The sequence below is a fragment of the Herpailurus yagouaroundi genome, unplaced genomic scaffold (assembly GCF_014898765.1).
Source record: "Herpailurus yagouaroundi ecotype Mexico unplaced genomic scaffold, PumYag 67681, whole genome shotgun sequence".
Lineage (NCBI taxonomy): Eukaryota > Metazoa > Chordata > Mammalia > Carnivora > Felidae > Herpailurus > Herpailurus yagouaroundi.
In genome coordinates this window covers 427,996-446,969 of record NW_024420481.1, presented here as the reverse complement: position 1 = coordinate 446,969, position 18,974 = coordinate 427,996, and the positions used below count along the sequence as shown (strand labels likewise).

The 18,974-nt window shown below is 42.5% G+C and overlaps 1 protein-coding gene across 2 annotated transcripts in view; it reads left to right on the top strand.

The window, feature by feature from the left end:
* HPRT1 (hypoxanthine phosphoribosyltransferase 1) overlaps positions 1 to 16,356 on the top strand; it is a 36,075-nt gene extending 19,719 nt beyond the window's left edge. Inside the window, exons 4-9 of one of the 2 annotated variants that reach the window (XM_040468166.1) lie at positions 4,945 to 5,010; positions 8,989 to 9,006; positions 10,949 to 11,031; positions 14,870 to 14,916; positions 15,086 to 15,162; positions 15,673 to 16,356. In XM_040468166.1, the coding sequence (XP_040324100.1) occupies positions 4,945 to 5,010; positions 8,989 to 9,006; positions 10,949 to 11,031; positions 14,870 to 14,916; positions 15,086 to 15,162; positions 15,673 to 15,720 (339 nt within the window). In that variant the 3' untranslated portion in view covers positions 15,721 to 16,356. The remainder of the gene's footprint in view (positions 1 to 4,944; positions 5,011 to 8,988; positions 9,007 to 10,948; positions 11,032 to 14,869; positions 14,917 to 15,085; positions 15,163 to 15,672) is intronic. The other variant, XM_040468167.1, reaches the window with a different exon arrangement.
* The last annotated feature ends 2,618 nt before the right edge of the window (positions 16,357 to 18,974 follow it).

The following is an 18,974-nucleotide window of genomic DNA, read 5'->3' as shown; positions in this document are numbered from 1 at the left end:
TTTCAGTATTACGTTGTGCAAATGGTATCTTTGGTTTGATTAGAGCAGTGCTGAGCAATAGAACTTTCTGTGATGATGGAAGTGTTCTATATCTGTGCTGTCAAATACAGAGCCACTCTGTTGAGCACTTGAATTAGGTCTTCTGCAACAGAAGAACTGAATTTTTAATTTTATGTAATTTTAAGAACAGTTGACCCTTGAACAATACAGGGGTTAGGGTGCTAACCCCCTGCACAGTCGAAAATTCTTGTATCACTTTTGACTCCCCCAAAACTTAACTACTAACAGCCTGCTATTGCCCAGAAGCCTCACTGCTAACATAAACAGCTGATTAACACATATTTTGTATGTTTTTTGTATTATATTCTGTATTCTCACAGTAAACTTGAGAAAAGAAAATGTTACTAAGGAAACCACAAAGGAGAGAAAATACACTTCTAGTTCTGCACTGTACTGATCAAAAATATGCATGTATAAATGGGCCTGCACAGTTCAAACCTGTGTTGTTCCAGGGTCACCTGTAATTGCCACATGTGCTCAGTGGCTACTGTCTCGGATGGTGCAGGAGTAGATGCTCCAGGAGCCCTGCTTCATTAGCATCATTAAAAACATTTGTTTTACTATTTTTTATTTTTAAACATTTATTTGTTTTGATAGAGAGTGAGAGCATGAGTAGGGGAGGGGCAGAGAGAATCCCAAGCAGGCTCTCCTCTGTCAGTGCTGAGCCCAGTGAGGGGCTCAATCTCATGAACCAGGAGCTGAGATTAAGAGTCAGACGCTTAACTGACTGAGCCACCAAGGTGCCCCTATTTTCTTTTGCCTTTTAAGTAAGTTCTGGGCCCAACATGGGGCTTGAACTCACGACCCCAAAATCAAGAGCCCCAAGCTCCACCGACTGATTCAGCCGGGCGTCCTTCACTATTAGCATCATTTTTTAAATTGATAATAATAACTTTTTTTTAAAGGAACGTATTTTTTCAAAAAAACTCATAAAACACAGGTAAATCAATTACTCCCTGGGTGTATATCCTTCCAGACCTACTTTTTCTGTATATATTTTTCAAAAATTGGGTATCTGCCGTTTTTCATCTGAGGTGTGGTCTACTTCTAAAGGTATATGATTCTAATACTGTCACTGCTGTTGATATTTGATCACGGTACAGGAAAGTGGGGAAAGACAGAGGATGCTTGTGATTAGGATGTGCGGAGCGCCTGCCTGAGTGTGGTGGACCGGGGCCGAGCTGGACGTAGAGGGAGTGACTTTCCCGGCAACTCCACTCTAGGGCCCTGAAAGAACTGTCTGGAGTTCGCTGCAACGAGCAATCCCCGTGGTGCTAAGCCCAGACGTCCTACCTCAGTACGACTCCTAGTCTTGCCCTCTTGGGAGCTCAGCTTTGGGGGTTGGCCTCTCTGCGTCCTCTTCTTACGGTCTCCTGTTTGTTCCAAGCCATTCTTTTGCAGCCCGTTCGTTGTGTGTTCTCGCACAGCCTTCTCTCCTGCTTTCCTGTACCGGGCTGCGGTTCTTGTTGCCGCCTAGAGGCTGCAAAATCCCTAGCCATGTACAGCTAAGAATAAACAAAGTTCCTTCCTAATTCCTTTCTCATTTTTCTCACCTAGACTCATGAAAGGTAATTGTACATGTGAAATTGCTATAACACTGTATGTTAATTATACCTGAATAAAAAAAAGCAAAAATCATAACTGCCAGTCTTAACACTTAAAAAAAAAAAGGTAGACACAGTTGCTAAGGGTAGGTATCTGTAGACCCAGAGAGTTTCTTTGGGAATGTTATGTAGTCGACGATGACACTCTCGGTTGAGGACAGATTGGGCTGTCTGGCTGGGACGAATGAGGGGATGGGGTGATTGAGAAGAGGGAAGAGCAACTCGTGAGGGGGACTCTCCCCTCCCCCATGCCAGCCCCATCATCTCGTTAAAGATGAGGCATGTGAGAGTCAACTCAGTAATGTCACAAAACAGGGATACAGGGGGAAACTTTTTGCACCAGGAGAGGGGGGAGGCAGGTTCCTCTGGCAGGACACTTGATCCATGGATGCCATTTCTGTGCGATTGGGGCATTTAATGCCTGTATCCTAGCACACTGGGCTGGAATATTTTTCTTAAACGCATCTTCTTTAGTAGCCTCCATTGGAAAGGTGGCTTTTCACGTGAAAAGATTTAAACTAAATTCTCCTCTTGAGGGGTGCCTGGGTGGCTCAGTCGGTTAAGTATCTGACTTCGGCTCAGGTCATGAGTTCGAGCCCCACGTCGGGCTCTGTGCTGTCAGTTCAGAGCCTGGAGCCTGCATTGGATTCTGTGTCTCCCTCTCTCTCTGCCCCTCCCCCACTTAAGCTCTGTCTCTCTCTGTCTCTCAAAAAATGAATAAACGTTAAAAAAAAAAAGTCTCTTGAGGCAAACAGGAATATGGAGGTTTGTTTGGATGCTAGTGGAGCAAGTGTCCTACATGCTTAGAGTTCTCTTTTCTCTTAGCGCGTCACCATAGTCTTTGAATCATGGGTTTTTTTCCCCTTGACTCCATACTTTTCAGTTCTCCTTTCTCTGTTTAAAAAAAAAAAAAAAAAAACACACGGGGGGGGGGGGGGGTGGCATTTGGAATTGGACTGTAATACCAAACTTGTACAGAAGATGTCACTGTCTACTTTGCTGTACCATGTGAATCATTTACTATCATTCATTCATGGAAAGCTTCAGGTTTTGTACAGTCTTTCTTTTTTTTCTCTTTTTTTGCTATTAATCATTTCTCTCTGTTTGAAATTCTAGCTTTTAAGTTAGTTGAATAAAAGGTGTCTATTATTTCCTTGAAAAGTAATATGCTTGAATTTTTTCATATCAGAAGTCATACTTAGATCTTTTTAGTTTGCAACACTGAATAGTTTTGGCCCAGTTGTGTTTTTTTTAAAATGATGCTCCATATAAAATGGACATGTGTAAAGAAGCATATGATGAAAATGGAAGTATATAAAGGTAAAAAGCCTTGTTATCCCCTTTCTCACTACTGAGACGTAACTGATGTTATAAACTTGTTTAAAATGCTGAACAAAATGGTTTCATAGGCAACACATTGCTCTACTACTTGGCTTTTTTAATTCCCATTGTTCATGTCAGCATGTATAGATTTTCAGATTCTTTTTAATAGTGGCACAATATTACCTTTTGCAGATGAATTTAATTTAAATAGGTCCCTGTTAATAGACATGTTGGTTGTCTCCAGTTTTTCTTTTTTATAAATAGTTGATACAGTGAACCTCCTTTATATGTATCTTTGCATAGTTGTGTTTTTATAGCATCAGTAGGATTGCTGGGGCAAATGGCACACATGCTTACAATTTCATTTTATTTTATTTTTTATTTATTTTTAAGTTTTATTTATTTATTGAGAGAGAGAGAGAGAGAGAGAGAGAGAAAGCGAGCAAGCAGGGAAGGGGCAGAGAGAGAGGGGGAGAGAGAGAATCCCAAGCAGGCTCCGTACTGTCAGCACAGAACCCGACTGGGGCTTGAACACACAAACTGTGGGATCATGATCTGAGCTGAAGTCAGACGCTTAACTAACTGAGCCACCCAGGAGCCCCACATGCTCACAATTTAATAGGTATTGCTATGTCATTTTGAAAAAGGCTTGTACCAGTTTATACTCTCACTGGGAGTGCTTGTTCCCCCTCACTTTTGTCAACATATATCATCAGGCTTAAATTTTGCCAGTGTGAATGGATGAATGGTAGAATCACGTCGTTTTAGTGTTTGTCTCTCAGCTCAATATCATTTTATATGTTACGGCCTTCTCTTCTGTGAATTGCCTATTTGTGTTTGTTCTTCATTTTCTATTGGATTCTTGTTCTTGGAATCCAGCATATAATGGGAATATTTGTTACAGATCTTTTCTTTCAGTTTGGGTTCATGTTATGCCTGGGTTTTTACCCTTTCTAAGAATGTGGAAATATTTCTTCTATGTTTTCTTCCGGTCTGCTTATGGTTTTATTTTTTACATTTAGATTTTAATTCAGCTGGAATTTATTTTTGGGTATGCTGTGAGGTAGGGATCATACTTTATCCCCCCCCCCCAATGGATAACTACTTCATTGAATAATTCATCTTTTCCTTACTGACTTAAAATACCGTCTTTATCATATACTAAATCCTCATATGTTTCTGGGCTCTATTCTGTTCCGTGGGCTCTTCGTAACTGTGCTGGTACAGCGTTGTTTTAATTGCTGTAGGTGTGGTATGGTCTGTTCTCTGGTAGGGTAGGCTCAGCTCTTTTGTCACCTGCTCTTTGGCTCTAGCACAGCCAAATTATGATTATCACCACTAACTACAGTGGATAAGGAGGATTTCCCTTTGAACTCCTGTAAGGGTCTCTGCTGGATTCTGTGACAGAAGAAAACTGGGAGCCTAAGAAGTATGCCTTAAAGGACTGCTAATCAGACCTGTTTCTCCAGACTGTGTTGAAGATGACGTGGATCTTGCCTAGATTGTTGAAGGCAGTATTTTGGGGGTTGAATGTGATATAGACCAGAATCTACAGCTTGCTTGACTCATGGGAATGGTCCAGGGCCAGAACCAGACATCTGTCATGCTAATAACTTCCTTCACGGTTCAGAAATTACTGTGACTGAATATGGGTGGCTGCTATAATACTGCCCACTTGACAATGTGTGTCTCCTATTTTTTAGGACTCTTAAAAGCATCAAATCAGTAATGGCCAATTAGAACTTTAAAATTCTTACTAATGTCTAGCTGAGAGTTACCTTGTTCATTTCTTGAAACATAATTCTTAATAATTTGTATCATTTAGAATATCATAATGATATGACATTAGATTGCTAACTTCTTAAATCTTCTAGGTCCCGTTTGATAATTTGAAATGTGTGTGTGTGTACGCAAAAGGATATACATATATGTATTTATATCTTTTTTTTTTAACTAGAATGACCAGTCAACAGGGGACATAAAAGTAATTGGTGGAGATGATCTCTCAACTTTAACTGGAAAGGTATGTGTCTTGAAGGGGAAGAAAAGAGTTCTCTTGACTTCATGCCAAGAGTCAATTAGTAACACTGTGCTTTATCACTAAGAGGCAGTTTACATGGTTATTTATACACCTAAACAAGGGTTATTTAACTCTTAGAAGCAATCTAAGTTAGCTATCTTTCCCTAGGTCATATGCAAGAGAGGCAGAAGAATCCAACATTAAAGTCCATATTACAAAGTACTTTCTCTGTGGTGATCTAATTTGGAATTGTTCAAAAATACATTTTTGGGCATCTCCTGGGTGGGCGGCTCAGTCAGTTAAGCGTCCAACTCTGGATTTCGGCTCAGGTCATGATCTCATGGTTCGTGAGATCGAGCCTCATGCTGGACTTTGCACTGACAGCTCATCATGGAGCCTGCTTGGGATTCTCTCTCTCTGCCCCTCCCCTGCATGCACATTCTCTCTCTCAAAATAAATAAGCTATATATATATATTGGGGGCGGGGGCGAGAAACAGTCTTCTTTTTAAAAACAGACTCACTCAAGGGCACCTGACTGGCTCAGTTGGTAGAATGGGTGACTGTTGATCTCAAGGTCATGAGTTCAAGCCCCATGTTTGGTATAGAGATTACATAAATAAATAAATAAAGCCTTAAAAAAAGTAAAAAAAAAATAGATTCACACAGCAAAACATGTAGTAGTTGTGAAAGTGTGGGTTCTAGAGATGGACAGCTTTTTTTTGTTTGTTTTTAAATAAACTCTACACCCAACATGGGGCTCAAGATGAAGAATCCCATGCTCTACCATCTGAGCCAGCCCTAAGATGGGCGGCTTTGATTCAAAGCCTGGTTCGGTACTTCCTCTGTGTGACCCTCGGCAGATTATCTAATCCCTCTGTCCTCCCGTATGTAAGGTGGGGACAGTAATGGCAAGTACCTCATAGAATTAAGAGCATTAAGTGAAATAGTGCATTAGACCTCTTCCAACAGTTTCTGGTAGTTAGAATACTCAATAAATTCAAACGTACTACTATTTTAAGAAATCTCAAAAAGAGTTCTTTAAAATGCATCAAGATATTTCCAGTGTAGACAGTTGGCCAAAACAATAGAGATATTAAGATATTTGAATATTATTCCTCTGATATATTGAAATGATTTTTGAGTAACCAGTGATAAATCATGGAATGTTACAGTTTTTTTCAGCTGCTAGTTATTTTTTTATTTCTAAACACTGCCAAATATAAAGGCATAATCTCATAAAAGTATCACAACCATCCCATGAGGTAAATACTGTTACCCCTATTTTACGGATCAGGAAACTAAGACTCAGCAAATTTGAAAGACTTGTCCAGAGTCACACTGCCGCTAAGTGGCAGAACTTGACTTTAAATGCAGGTCTGTCTGGCCCCACAGCTCTTTTCTTCCTCTGGCTTTTAGGTTTTAATGGTTACAGCTTGCTTGACTATCTGTTAGGAAACTTTAGCATGCAATACTGGTGTCAAATCCCCTTGCCCCATGTCAGTGTCATGCCAAACTAATCTTGTCTTCCTCAGCATCTTTTGAAAACTTCAAAAGAGAAATTATAATCTGTTGACTTTTTCCCCTTCCTGCCCATCTTATATACCACTGCCAAACCTATTCTTCCCTTCTAGCGTGCTTTGCCCATATTTAGAAGTCATTTGAAGTCCTTACTCCTATAATCAGTTTTTAGTGCTGGAAGGGGCCTAGCCTTCAAAGCGTCCTGGGATTCCATTTGACCTTGCCTTTCCCGCCTAATGGCTCTATCCTATTATGTGGCTTTGTGATCTTTAAAGGTCTCTTTCTAAGATAAATTTCTTTTCACAATCATCACAGTAGAACACATTTATTGTGGGGAAAAAAACAAGACACGTTAAGTTGGGTGAAGCTATTTCATGGTGGTGAGATTGTTTAGACTTTCTATTTCAGTTCTTTTTGGGACACTGTGTGTGTGCAGATACATAGGTATATAAATGTTCTTCCTCTTTTTTTCCAGTTAGTGCTTGAGAATATGGGCTTTGGACCCTGAAAACACTTCTTTAGATCTTTACCACTTCACTAGTTTTATGACTTTAGGCAAATTACTTGACCTCTGAGTCTCATTCTTTTCATTTATGAAGTAAGGATGTAGCTATTTGGCATAAAATGAGCTCTCCATAATGGTGGAAATTCTCATTATTTTTAAATATTTTTAAAATTAAGTTTCTTTATTTGTTTTGAGAGAGAGAGCGAGTGAGCTGGTGCCCATGGAGGGGAGGGGCAGAGAAAGAGAGGATCCTAAGCAGGCTCCTTGCCATCCGTGCAGAGGCCGAGCCTGGCTCGAACTCACAAGCTGTGAGATCATGACCTGGGCTGAAACCGAGTCAGACGCTTCACCGACTGAGCCACCCAGGCGCCCCTCGTTGTTTATTTTTAAAACAGTATTGAGATCGTACTCTAGATACTACGATTTTGTATCGGGTAAATATTTACTCTCTTTGGATTTTGATTGATTTGTACAAACTGTATCATAATACCAGAAGTCAGTGGTTATGATTTAATCAAGGTTGTGCAGCTAGAATTAGAGCCAAGACTAGAATACAGTTTCTGTCTCATAATCCAGTTCTGTTTTCAAACTATAACTCCATCCCATGGTGTAAATTGCTGCAGCAGTGAGCCACAGTTAGGACGGGAGGATGTTGTGCTAGCACAGAGCCACATGGTAGGTGGTGAGACAGTTACTGGTCCAATAACCGCTTATATTCGCTTTTAGTAGTGATTGAGATTGCGGTATCTTTTGAAAAGAGCCAAATTAGTTGTGATATGAGGAAAGGGGTAAATGATATACAGACTGTGGTAACAGTGTTACGTACATTACAAAATACACACAAAATTACAGGTTAAACAGGGTAAGGTTAAAAAAAGTTCGAATATTTCTTGCAACCCTGTGGATCTCGTGTGCCCTACCTTGATAACCACTGACTTAGAAGAATATATAGAACATTAAAATTCCGATGCAATAGGTATGTGACCAAGAAATGAGATCTGCAAATACACAGTATAGCATGAATCTTTCTTATGACAGTGATTAAACCAGTATGTGAAATGCTGCCTCGTTCCCATAACTGACATAAGAATAGATAGAGCTCTTCTCTACCTTGGAGGTCATTGTTAGATGGTTTCTCCTGTAAGGGCTTTTCCAGTTATAAAATTCTGAGAGGTAGAAACTGGGGTGAGGGTTTATGGTGGAAGAAAGCATTGGTACCTTTCTTTAGTTGAGTCCAAGAATACGAACACATCCAGAAAATGCAGATCAGTTTCAGCCTAATGAGAAAATGGGTTTTGAGTTGGGTTCCGTATGGTAAGTTAAATGCATGATTTTGGAGTTACAGTAAAAATTATAGTTGTTGAATGTTAGAGTTGGAAGGTACATACTAGTTCAAGTCCCTTATTTTACACATGGTAAACTGAGGCCCAGAGAAATTTCACTCTCTGCCCAAGATTAGACATTTGTTTAAAATAATGAGAATTTAAAAAATGTTTTTTAATCTTTATTTATTCTTGAGAGAGAGAGAGACAGAGTGAGAGTAGGGGAGGAACAGAGAGAGAGGGAGATGCAGAATCCAAAGCAGGCTCCAGGCTCCGAGCTGTCAGCACAGAGCCGGACGCGGGGCTTGAACCCACGAACCGTGAGATCATGACCTGAGCCCAAGTCGGGCGCTTAACCGACTGAGCCACCCAGGTGCCCCTAAAATAATGAGGATTTTTAAAAAAAAAATGAACATATAGGTCAAATTTTATTTTTAAAAATTCCATTATAGTGAAAATTTCTAATTAAAGAGTTCCATATCCCAGCAGATGGCCCATTGTTTAAATCAGGGTTTGATATAGGAAGGTATCTTAAAACAAGAATTTGGATGATGAGTTTGTTATGATGTGATTTAAGTTATAATTGGAAACACTGTCTGACTCATTGTACTGATTTTCATTTTTTTTTCTTCTAGAATGTCTTGATTGTTGAGGTAAGTTCCACCTTCTTTTAATATAGTTATTTATGACTCTTCTGATTTAGTTTGCATAGTCCTAAAGGTAATCCAGGGAAAGAAATTCCTCTTCATCAATTTTAATGGTGGGCTTGTGTTATGTAAAAGGGAGTAAGATTGTTTTTTTGTGAGAAATACTTAGTAATTTATTTTTATTGGATAATGGAAAAATGTTGGTATATTTCTTACCCTTCTCTTTTGGGCTTGAAATTTTTTTTCTTTCTTTTAAAGTTGTGTATATCATTCCCGTGTATGTTTTTTTATACTTCTATTGCATATGTGTATCCATATCCAAAACATATTTTGTGATTTAATGATTCTGTAGTGCTGCACTATACATATTCTCTCTCACCCCTTGTTATTTTCACTCAATACATTCTGAGATTGTTCGTGTTGGGACGTACGGTTCGTTGGCCTTAAAGTGCAACATCGCATTGCAGTGACAGATCCACCAATTTATGGCCCTACAAATAGGGCAAGCCTTCCATTTTTCCTACAGGGCTGCTAAGAGCATCCTTTTGCGGTACCCTACATGCACGTGTGTGAGTTCCGTCTATATACAGGCACTCAGGAGTGCAGTGACCACACTAAGTACATTTTGTTTTACTGTTATTGCCAGATTACTCAACAGAGTGGTTGTATGCTTTTTCACTCTCACCAGGAGAATGAGTTCTCATTCTTGTATGTAAAATGTTTAAGGCTTAAGAGCAACAGTATCCCCCAATTCATTTTCGTTGTTTTTAAGGTTTTTAGAAACTTTAGCTTGTGGATTAAAAACTAAACAGATAACACTTTTCCAAGGATGCAGGAATATCCCTGGGAACCGGTTGCTTGTTCGTAAATGTAGATTAATTCCACTTCAGATTGATTTTGTGTGGGGTAATGCCACCTAACAAATTGCTGCAAATCCAGCTTAAAACCACACGTGTAGCGTCTCCGCTTTCATGGGGCGGGGGCCTGAGTACCAGTTAGCTGGGTCCTCCGCTCGGTCTCATCAGGCTGAATCAAGGCTGGGGCTCCTGTCTCACCCATGGCCCGTGGTAATCTTCCAAGTTCATTTGGGTGGTTGGCAGAATTTAGTGCTTGTGGTTGCAGGGTCGAGGGCCCCGTCGTCTTCCTGGCTGCTGGCCTGGGGCGGCTCCCAGCTTCTAAAGGCCGACCTCGCGCCCTTGCACGGGGCCCTCTCACCTGGCAGCTGACTTCTTCGGAACCAGCAGGAGATCCTCTCTCCGGTGTGCTGTCTCCTAGAGCTAATCCCCCTCATTTTCACAGGCCTGCTCATGCTGGGGGTGGGGGTTATCCTGGGCGTGTCCACTGGGCAGTGGGAGTCTTGGGGGCCATCCGAATTCTAGCCACTTTCTCAGGTCTGTAGCCCTGACGTTGCTGATGACTCACACCTACCACTTTGTGAAGCTTCACACCATCTGTGGAGGGTTTTCGTTGAAGAGCATTAGGGTTATGGTTTAAGAAGTTTTTTCTCAACTGGAGATGGGTTTGTTTTGGATAATGTCCTACTTTTTTTTAAATGAAGTAGGTTCCACACCCACCACAGGGCTTGAACTCACCACCCTGAAATCAGGAGTCACGGGCTGTGCCTATTGAGCCAGCCAGGCGCCCCGTTAATGTTGACTAAATAGCTAAGATTCACCTTCATGTAAAGTCATTTTATATAGTAAAACCTTATTTATTTGGATACTTCCAAGATGGCATAAAGCAGTGTTACTCAGAATGTGGTCTATTAACCACGTGCATCCGAGAGTTGGTTACACTAAAAAAAAAAAAAAAAAAAAAAAAAAAAAAAAAAAAAAAAAAAAAAAAGAAAAGCATTATTCCATTTACACACAGCACTTTGGCATTTTGTATTTATATAATTTCTCAGTTTGATTCACTATATAAATGTCTTTTCTCTTTTTTTTTTAAGGATATAATTGACACTGGCAAAACAATGCAAACCTTGCTCTCCATGGTCAAGCAGCATAATCCAAAGATGGTCAAGGTTGCAAGGTAGGTATATGACATTATGACATGGGGCATTTTCTTCATTTGAAACAGGATTAAGTAATTGCTTCTTTGTAACGGTAAATGTGCTCGAGTCGTGTTGTCTTCAAAAAGTAATGTGATCTCGAATAAGACTCAGTAAATATCCTTTGTAAATAATGTTGTCATGTGTTAACAAAGCCCTTCATTGCAGTCATTTTTGCCGAATATCATTAACATTTGGTTTTTCAGCATGCTGATAATGGTATCAACTTGTCCCAGGTAGCATGGTAGATGGTTTGGGACTCTCTTGGAAAAATGAGACCAAGGATCCCAAATTGAGGTTCGGAGGTGGCAGGAGGGGGATGGGTTCCGAGGTCCAGGTAGTGGCGACACGTGCCAGCCTCACCTCCGGGCCCTGCCTGTGCTGTTTGGCTTGTGCTTTCTTAGTTCTACCTTTGTTTGTAGCTTAATTATAATTGTATTTCATTATAATTACAGTGTAATCCCTGACAACTGGGAGATAGCACTTTACTCCCACTTTGCAGATAAGGGTACCAAGGCGTAGGGAGCTGGCTGAAGGCACATAGCCTGGCTAGCACACTCTAGAGGTGAGGTTTGAAGCCAGGCAAGCCGGCTCAGAGTTTGTGCTTTACCGCCTTAGGTTTTCGGTAGGGTAACATCCCAGATGGTTTTTTGGTTTTTGTTGTTTTGTTGTTTTAGATTTTTGCAGTGTCAGCGTTTATTTTGAAATCACTGACCATGCTATAATTTTTCTGTGACAAGAGTGTATAATGATGCACTCTTAGGGCACTAGTACCCTGGAAGCCAATCGGCGCTCTTGCTTATTTCTCTACGTGCTCTTTAGGATTGTAGATGTCAACCTACTGTGACCTAGGATGTCCTGTAGCCTCTGAATGTTCCTTTGTCCCTCTTTCCCGGAGTATGCTGTGGAATTGAGAATGCCTCATGAAAGAGGGATTTTGTGTTGCTGGAGGTATGACGTGCTCAAAGAATAAATACTTAGGTCATTTCTTACTGATGCATTTGGCCTAAGTCAGTGTTTCTTAACCTTTTCTTCTTAGTCTCTCCCTCACCGGTGAATTTTAATATCTCAAATACATTGTATGTCTGTTTACAGTATGCGTGTATCTGTGCTTTATACATAAGAGTAAGCATGAGAGCTTATTTTTGTTATTCAGTGCAGCTTTAAGAATGACTAGATAACCATTTTAACTTAAAAGTTTAATTCAGGGGTGCCTGGGTGGCGCAGTCGGTTAAGCGTCCGACTTCAGCCAGGTCACGATCTCGCGGTCCGGGAGTTTGAGCCCCGTGTCGGGCTCCGGGCTGACGGCTCGGAGCCTGGAGCCTGTTTCCGATTCTGTGTCTCCCTCTCTCTCTGCCCCTCCCCCGTTCATGCTCTGTCTCTCTCTGTCCCAAAAATAAATAAAAAACGTTGAAAAAAAATAATTAAAAAAAAAAAAGTTTAATTCAAAATGTAAGCACTATTGGGGCGCCTGGGTGGTGCAGTCGGTTGAGCATCTGACCCTTGATTTTGGCTCAGGTCCTGCATCCAGGCGCTGATCATGGAGCCTGCTTGAGATTGTCTCTCTCTCTCCCTCACCCTGCCCCTCTCCCCTGCTCATGCCCTCTCTCTCAAAAAATAAAAAATAAAACACTTAAAAACTATGAACCGATAGGAATGTCAAACGGAATGGCTGCTTTGGCAAATAGTCTGGCAGTTTCGTGAGAAACAAAACACGTAGCTATCATAGGACTCCAGCATCTGCGTTTATCCCAGAGAAATGAGGACTCACGTTCTCACAAAAATTTGTATATGAAAGTTCATAGCGGCTTCATCTGTAATAGCCCCAAACTGGCAACAACCAAAATGTCCCTCAGTGGGTGAATGGCTAAGCAGACCGCCGTGCACCTTCTGTGGAGCCCCGCTCAGCGGGACAGAGGAGCGCGCCATTGAGCCACGCGGCCACTTCGCTGAGCCTCGGGGGAGTTGTGCTGATAAGAGCCCATCCTGAAAGCTCACCTCCTGTGTGAGTCCATTTACGCCACCCCCTTAAAGTGACAAAATGATAGAAACGGACAACGCATTAGTGCTTGCCGGGGTGAGGGGGGTAATGGGTGGGTGTGACTGGAAATAAAGAGGTGGACAGAGAGAGCCTCGTGTGATGGAAAGTTCTGTATCTTCAGTGTGGTGGTGGTTACATGGATCCACGCGTGTGATAAAATTGCCAAGAAGTATACGCACGTGCACACACACAAATGTACGTGTGAATGACTGGTGGAATCTGGAGAAGGTCGGTTCCCCAGAGTCTGTGTGGGAACTGGTGGTGGCAGGCTCCTACCACGTGAGCTGTCAGCACTGGAGGAACCTGGGGAGAGGGCACGTAGGACCTCCCGTGCACTTTTGTGACTTCCTGGGGATCCATAATTATTTCAAAATGAAAACTTTGAAAAAGCTGTTAACGTTGGACTCTCTAGCTGCTTAGTAACTTTTAATACAGGTGTAGCTCATTCTGTTGTGCTTTGCCTCATCGCACTTTGGAGATGCTGTGCGTTTTACAGACTGAAGGCCTGTGGCAGCCCTGCATCGGGCAAGTCGGTGCGCAGGCGCCGTTCCTTTTTCCAATAGTATTTGCTCATGTCGTCTGTATCACATTTGGATGATTCTTGGAATGTTGCAGAGTTTTTCATTATTATTGTATGCTTGCCGTGGGGATCTGCGATCGGTGATTATGACTTCTGAAAGCTCAGATGATGGTTTTAGCATGTTTTAACAATACAGTGTTTTTAAATTAAGGCACGAACACTTTTTAGACATAATGCTGTTGCACACTTAATAGACTACAGCGGAGTGTAAACATAACTTTGTGCACTGGGAGACCCCAAAATTGATTTGACTCCCTCTTTTGTGATATTTGCTTTGTTGTGGTGCTCTGAAACCAAACCTGCAAGATCTCTGAGCTATGCCTATATAATTTACTCACTTCTACAGACTGTAAAAATTAAAAAAAAAAAACAAAAACAAAAAGAAACCTGTGTCGGTGTCCCATCTGTAGCAGTTCTGATGTATGGGTCAGGGGTGTGGTCTGGGTATCTTGAGTGTTGTTTTGTTAAAGTTCCCAGGTGATTCCGATGTGCAGCTAAGGTTGAGAATCGCTTCCTGTCCTTCCCAGGTTTTTAAATATATTTATCTAGGAAGGTATAAAATCATAAGTTGTGTCGGGACTGCCCTTAACGTGCGTAAAGGCTGTCGAAACACTGTCTGCAACTTTTCTTAACGGCTGAAGATTTTCAGCAGGTACTAGGCACTTGAGTTACAAGATTGGCTTATGTTGGAGGTGGCTTATCCCACCTGTGATTTTCGCTCTCAGAAGTAAATACTAGCTCCTCCAGCATGCTAGTTATATTTCAGCCTAAAGATCCTTTGTAAGCCACGAATTAAAGGTCTCAAAAGGCGATGCTCACATCTCCTACCCCTTTGCAGCGTTAGGATTGGATTTCCAGGGATTCTGAACCACTCGTTGGCACTCCCCATCCATTCATCCTTCTGATTAGCTGCCCTTCGATGGGTGCACGGGCGCTCGGGGTGCAGCTCTCGGGACAGTCGATCGTGTTCCAGGCGGGGCTCAGTCAAGGGCCTCATCTGTGGTGTGAACTCACTGCTGCTCCTGCCCAGCGGTCCCTGTGACCCAGCTCGCCGTTTCATAGTGTGCCTTGGGGTGTGTTGAAACCGAACGTAGTATATTCCACATGCAGGTGAAAGCAGGTTTCAGAGCACTATGTTCTCTTGTGTGGTGCCCCGTCATGTCTCCATATGTCACATGTTACATTTTGTCACTAACAGCTTGCTGGTGAAGAGGACCCCTCGAAGCGTTGGCTATAAACCAGACTGTAAGTGAATTACTTTTTGTCAATCATTGAACCATCTTTAACCCAAACGAGTTTTGTCGGAAATGGTGCAGAGTTACTTTAGAGAATATTTGCGGAGAAGGCACATTTGTAAGCATTGGATCGGAAAGTGATGTGCTGTATCTAAGTGATGAATTGTGATTCTTTGTAGTTGTCGGATTTGAAATCCCAGACAAGTTTGTCGTAGGATATGCCCTTGACTACAATGAATACTTCAGGGACTTGAATGTAAGTAATGCTTCTTTTCCTCGCTCTCATTTTTCAGAACCCGTATACAAATTTACGAAAGAGAAGAATTGTTTTCTCTTTCCAGCACCTCATCATTGGAACAGACTGATGGTTCCCATTAGTCACATAAAGCTGTAGTCGAGTGCAGACGTCCTGAGAGCTGGAACGTGGCCAGGCTAGCGCGACACTTCTTGCTGGCTGCAACAGTTGAGCAGCTTTAGTACACAGTAACTGTCCCATTATGATTGCGGATGATAGATGTGGTCATAAGTAAGAAATAAGTGAACTGGCTCAAGTCTTTGCACTCACTCTCTTTCAGATCCCTGCCTCTGCTCCGTAGGCGGGAGGCCTGAAAGCGCGTTGGTGCACACGGGCGGGGGAGATTAGCCAGGCCGCGCGAACATCTGTCTGTCCAGCGAACAGCCCCGCGGCACGGTGCAGAACGCGCTTCTTGCCTTGTGTCGCAGAATACGCTTTTCTAATGTGGATTTCTGACTTTCTGTTTTACAGCACGTTTGTGTCATTAGTGAAACTGGAAAAGCAAAATACAAAGCGTAAGATGAGATTTCAAGTTGAGTTTGGAAGCGCCTGGAGTCCCCTTGGAATCACCAGTCCCGTGTTCTAGTTCTGTGGCCAGCTGCCTAGTAGAGCTTTTTGCATGTATCTCCTAAGAATTTTATCTGTTTTGTATTTTAGAAATGTCAGTTCTTTATTTGCACTATAAGCATATAGACTATCAGTTCCCTTTGGGTGGATTGGTGTTTGACTTGTGAATGAAAAATCTCTTAAACCACACCACTATTGAATGAAAATAATGAAATTGTATCTGTAAGAAACATTTAAAGAGAAGATATATTAGTTTTTTAATTGGTATTTTAATTTTTATATATTCAGGAAAGAACAGAAGTGATTGAATATTGGTAATTATACTACTGTGTATTTAGAAGAGGAAGAAACAATTTTCCTATCAGTGACAGCATCTAAGGTATTGTGTTGGATAAGCCATACGTCCTGGAATTATTTTACTGTTTCAGTAGTATCGACTGTATTTTCTCACTTGTTCAGATGATTTCCGGTGAATCTTTGTCAACAGTTCCTTTTAAATACAAATCTGCAAATTCCAGAAAACTTGACCACGTTTTGAATTCTTCAGTGTAAAAATCCTTACAATAAAGGCTGTCTCTTTAAAAGAAACTATGCATACCTATCATTTCTCTACAAATTAACCTAGTGTCGTTTTTTGTCCGTTGCCTTTTCCTTGTCTGTTAAGTTTTAGCAGCTATTTTAATTGTAATCTTTACCAAGCATAGCAAATACTGATTACCTGGTAGAGTGGGTTGGCAGAGCTAGTGAAATCCTTACCAACCCGGGGACGTTAAATTTCCGACACACAGTGTACTTTATCACACCTCACTGTGTTAACGCAACACGGCTTTGTCTCGGAGTTGTGTTAGATGGCTCACATCGCAGTCTCGCATGCGGCTCAGCAGTCTGCCTGCAGACACGTGATGGTACCTTCCTCGTGTAGACAGGAATCTTACTGATTAAAGACCAGCAGCAGCAAAACCTCTTGTTTTCTGGGAGCAGGAAGAAAAGTTTGAAACCCAAACTCTCAGTGGCTTCTCTGCCCCAGGTAGGGTATGAACCGGCAACCCCGTGAGCCATCTAGCCGTATCGATGCCTTAAAAAGTTGCTGTAGGGGCGCCTAGGTGGCTCAGTCGGTTAAGCAGCCGACTTTGGCTCAGGTCATGATCTCGCGGTCCGTGGGTTCGAGCCCCGTGTCGGGCTCTGTGCTGACAGCTCAGAGCCTGGAACCTGTTTCAGATTCTGTGTCTCCCTCTCTCTCTCTGCCCCTCCCCTGTTCATGCTGTGTCTCTCCCTGTCTCAAAAATAAATAAAACGTTAAAAAAAAGTTGCTGTAATTCCCGGGAGCAAAGTAGGGAAGAACTTTAAGTAATACCAAGTAATCATTTGTTGCAGTCCTAGAACTTGCAGAAAACCTTTTCACTTCCGTTCTCTCCTTTGATCTTCATAACCCTGTGACGTCGAGGTTGGTGTTGGTGCACGCAAGCGGAGTACCCGCCATGAGTCCCGATTCCTCTCCTCCCGTCAACACGTCACCTCCCGGTGGGCTACCCGATGGGCTGCGTCCCGCTGCTTCTCCCCCGCCACCTTTTCGGGTGCACTTCCCACCTCCGGTCAGGTTGAACCGTGTGAAATGACCGTTCTTGTAGGTAAAAAATTATTGGCTGTTGGCAATTTCGAGTGGTATAACGTAAAAACGTGCTGTGTTATCTACATTTGTATGTATTGCTTACTCTTTGTCTCCCCCATCCAAATCTTCTAGAACTTGAGCCCCATTAGGGAGGCAAGAATTTTTATCTGTCTCGTGCACTGATGTAGACTCAGTGTCTCAAAGTTACTGGGAACTCAGGTGATGTTGAATGGATGAATGGCTAAGAGCCCTGGGTTAGACCACCCTGACCTTTGCTTATTAGCTGTATGACATTGAGTGACTGAACCTTGGAACCCGTTTCCAGCTCATGAATGGGGGGATTGCTGGCTCTCCACAGGCGTGCCGTGAGGCTAGTTAGATGCGGTAGTGCAGGTGACACAGGACAGTGTGGCCTGGGACCTAGCAAGGGCTCCGTGAACATTAGTTGATGCTGAAAGAAATGAATGTTTTGAGAACTTAGGTACATGGCCGGTAAGTGGCAGAGAATTCAAATGAGATCTGTCTGATTCTTGCTACAGTGTCATGAAGAAGCTCAGCTGTCTTCCTCTGATTCACCGGAACTCCTTGGTTTCTGGTTGGGTGATGTTTGAGCTGCTTGGTAAACCCTTCAGGAAGCCCAGCTGGCAGCCAGGAAGGAAGGCCCCGCGAGCTCACACACTTTTCTTTTTTCTTTCTTTTTTTTAAATCTATTTTTAGAGAGAGAGTGCGGGAGGGGCAGAGAGAGACGGAATCCCAAGCAGGCTCCGCACTGTCAGCGCGGAGCCCAGCGTGGGGCTTGAACTCCCGAGCTGTGACATCATGACCTGAGCCGAAACCAAGAGGTCAGACGCTCCACCCACCGAGCTACCCAGGCGTCCCTCATGCACTTTTCTCATAAGAGTTCTCAGCCCTTACTTCAGCCGCTTTTCGGGCATACGCTTCTAATCATTTTATTTCTTTAACCAATTTACAACAGGTTACGTGTAGCCCGTTCATAAGATGACAGAAGGGACACACCATGGGAGCATCAGTAATTTCTGGAATAACGGTCTGTCAAGGTAGAGGAAGAGCACCAACGGCAAAGAAGCTAAAGCCTTCTGGGGTCGCTTAGTCATTTAGAGGAGCAGATGGGCATACAGGGCACGCGTCAGTAGTCCTCGGCTGCACTTTCGTTACAGCCTTGTATAATAAGGGAGGTGCATGAGGAGAGGAAAGTGAAATGTCATTTGCTTGATTTTAGGAGATACGGGAACATGGAGTCTGTTTTAGGAATATTCCCACGGGGTGCCTGGGCGGCTCAGTCGGATGAGTGTCCGACTCTTGGTTTCAGCTCAGGTCACGCTCCTGCCGTTCATGAGTTCGTGCTGTGCTGACAGCACGGAGCCTGCTTGGGATTCTCTCTCTCTCTCTCTCTCTCTCTCTCTCTCTCTGTCTCTCAAAAGAAAGAAACTTAAAACTAAACAAACAAAAGGAACATTTCCATCCAAGGCAATGTTGGTGCTTAAGGAAGGGGTAAGCATCTCTCTTCCTTGGAAAATTCACGTGCACCTTATTCACTTCACTGCAGCCTCGCTGCTTTTCTCTCAGTTCCTCAGAC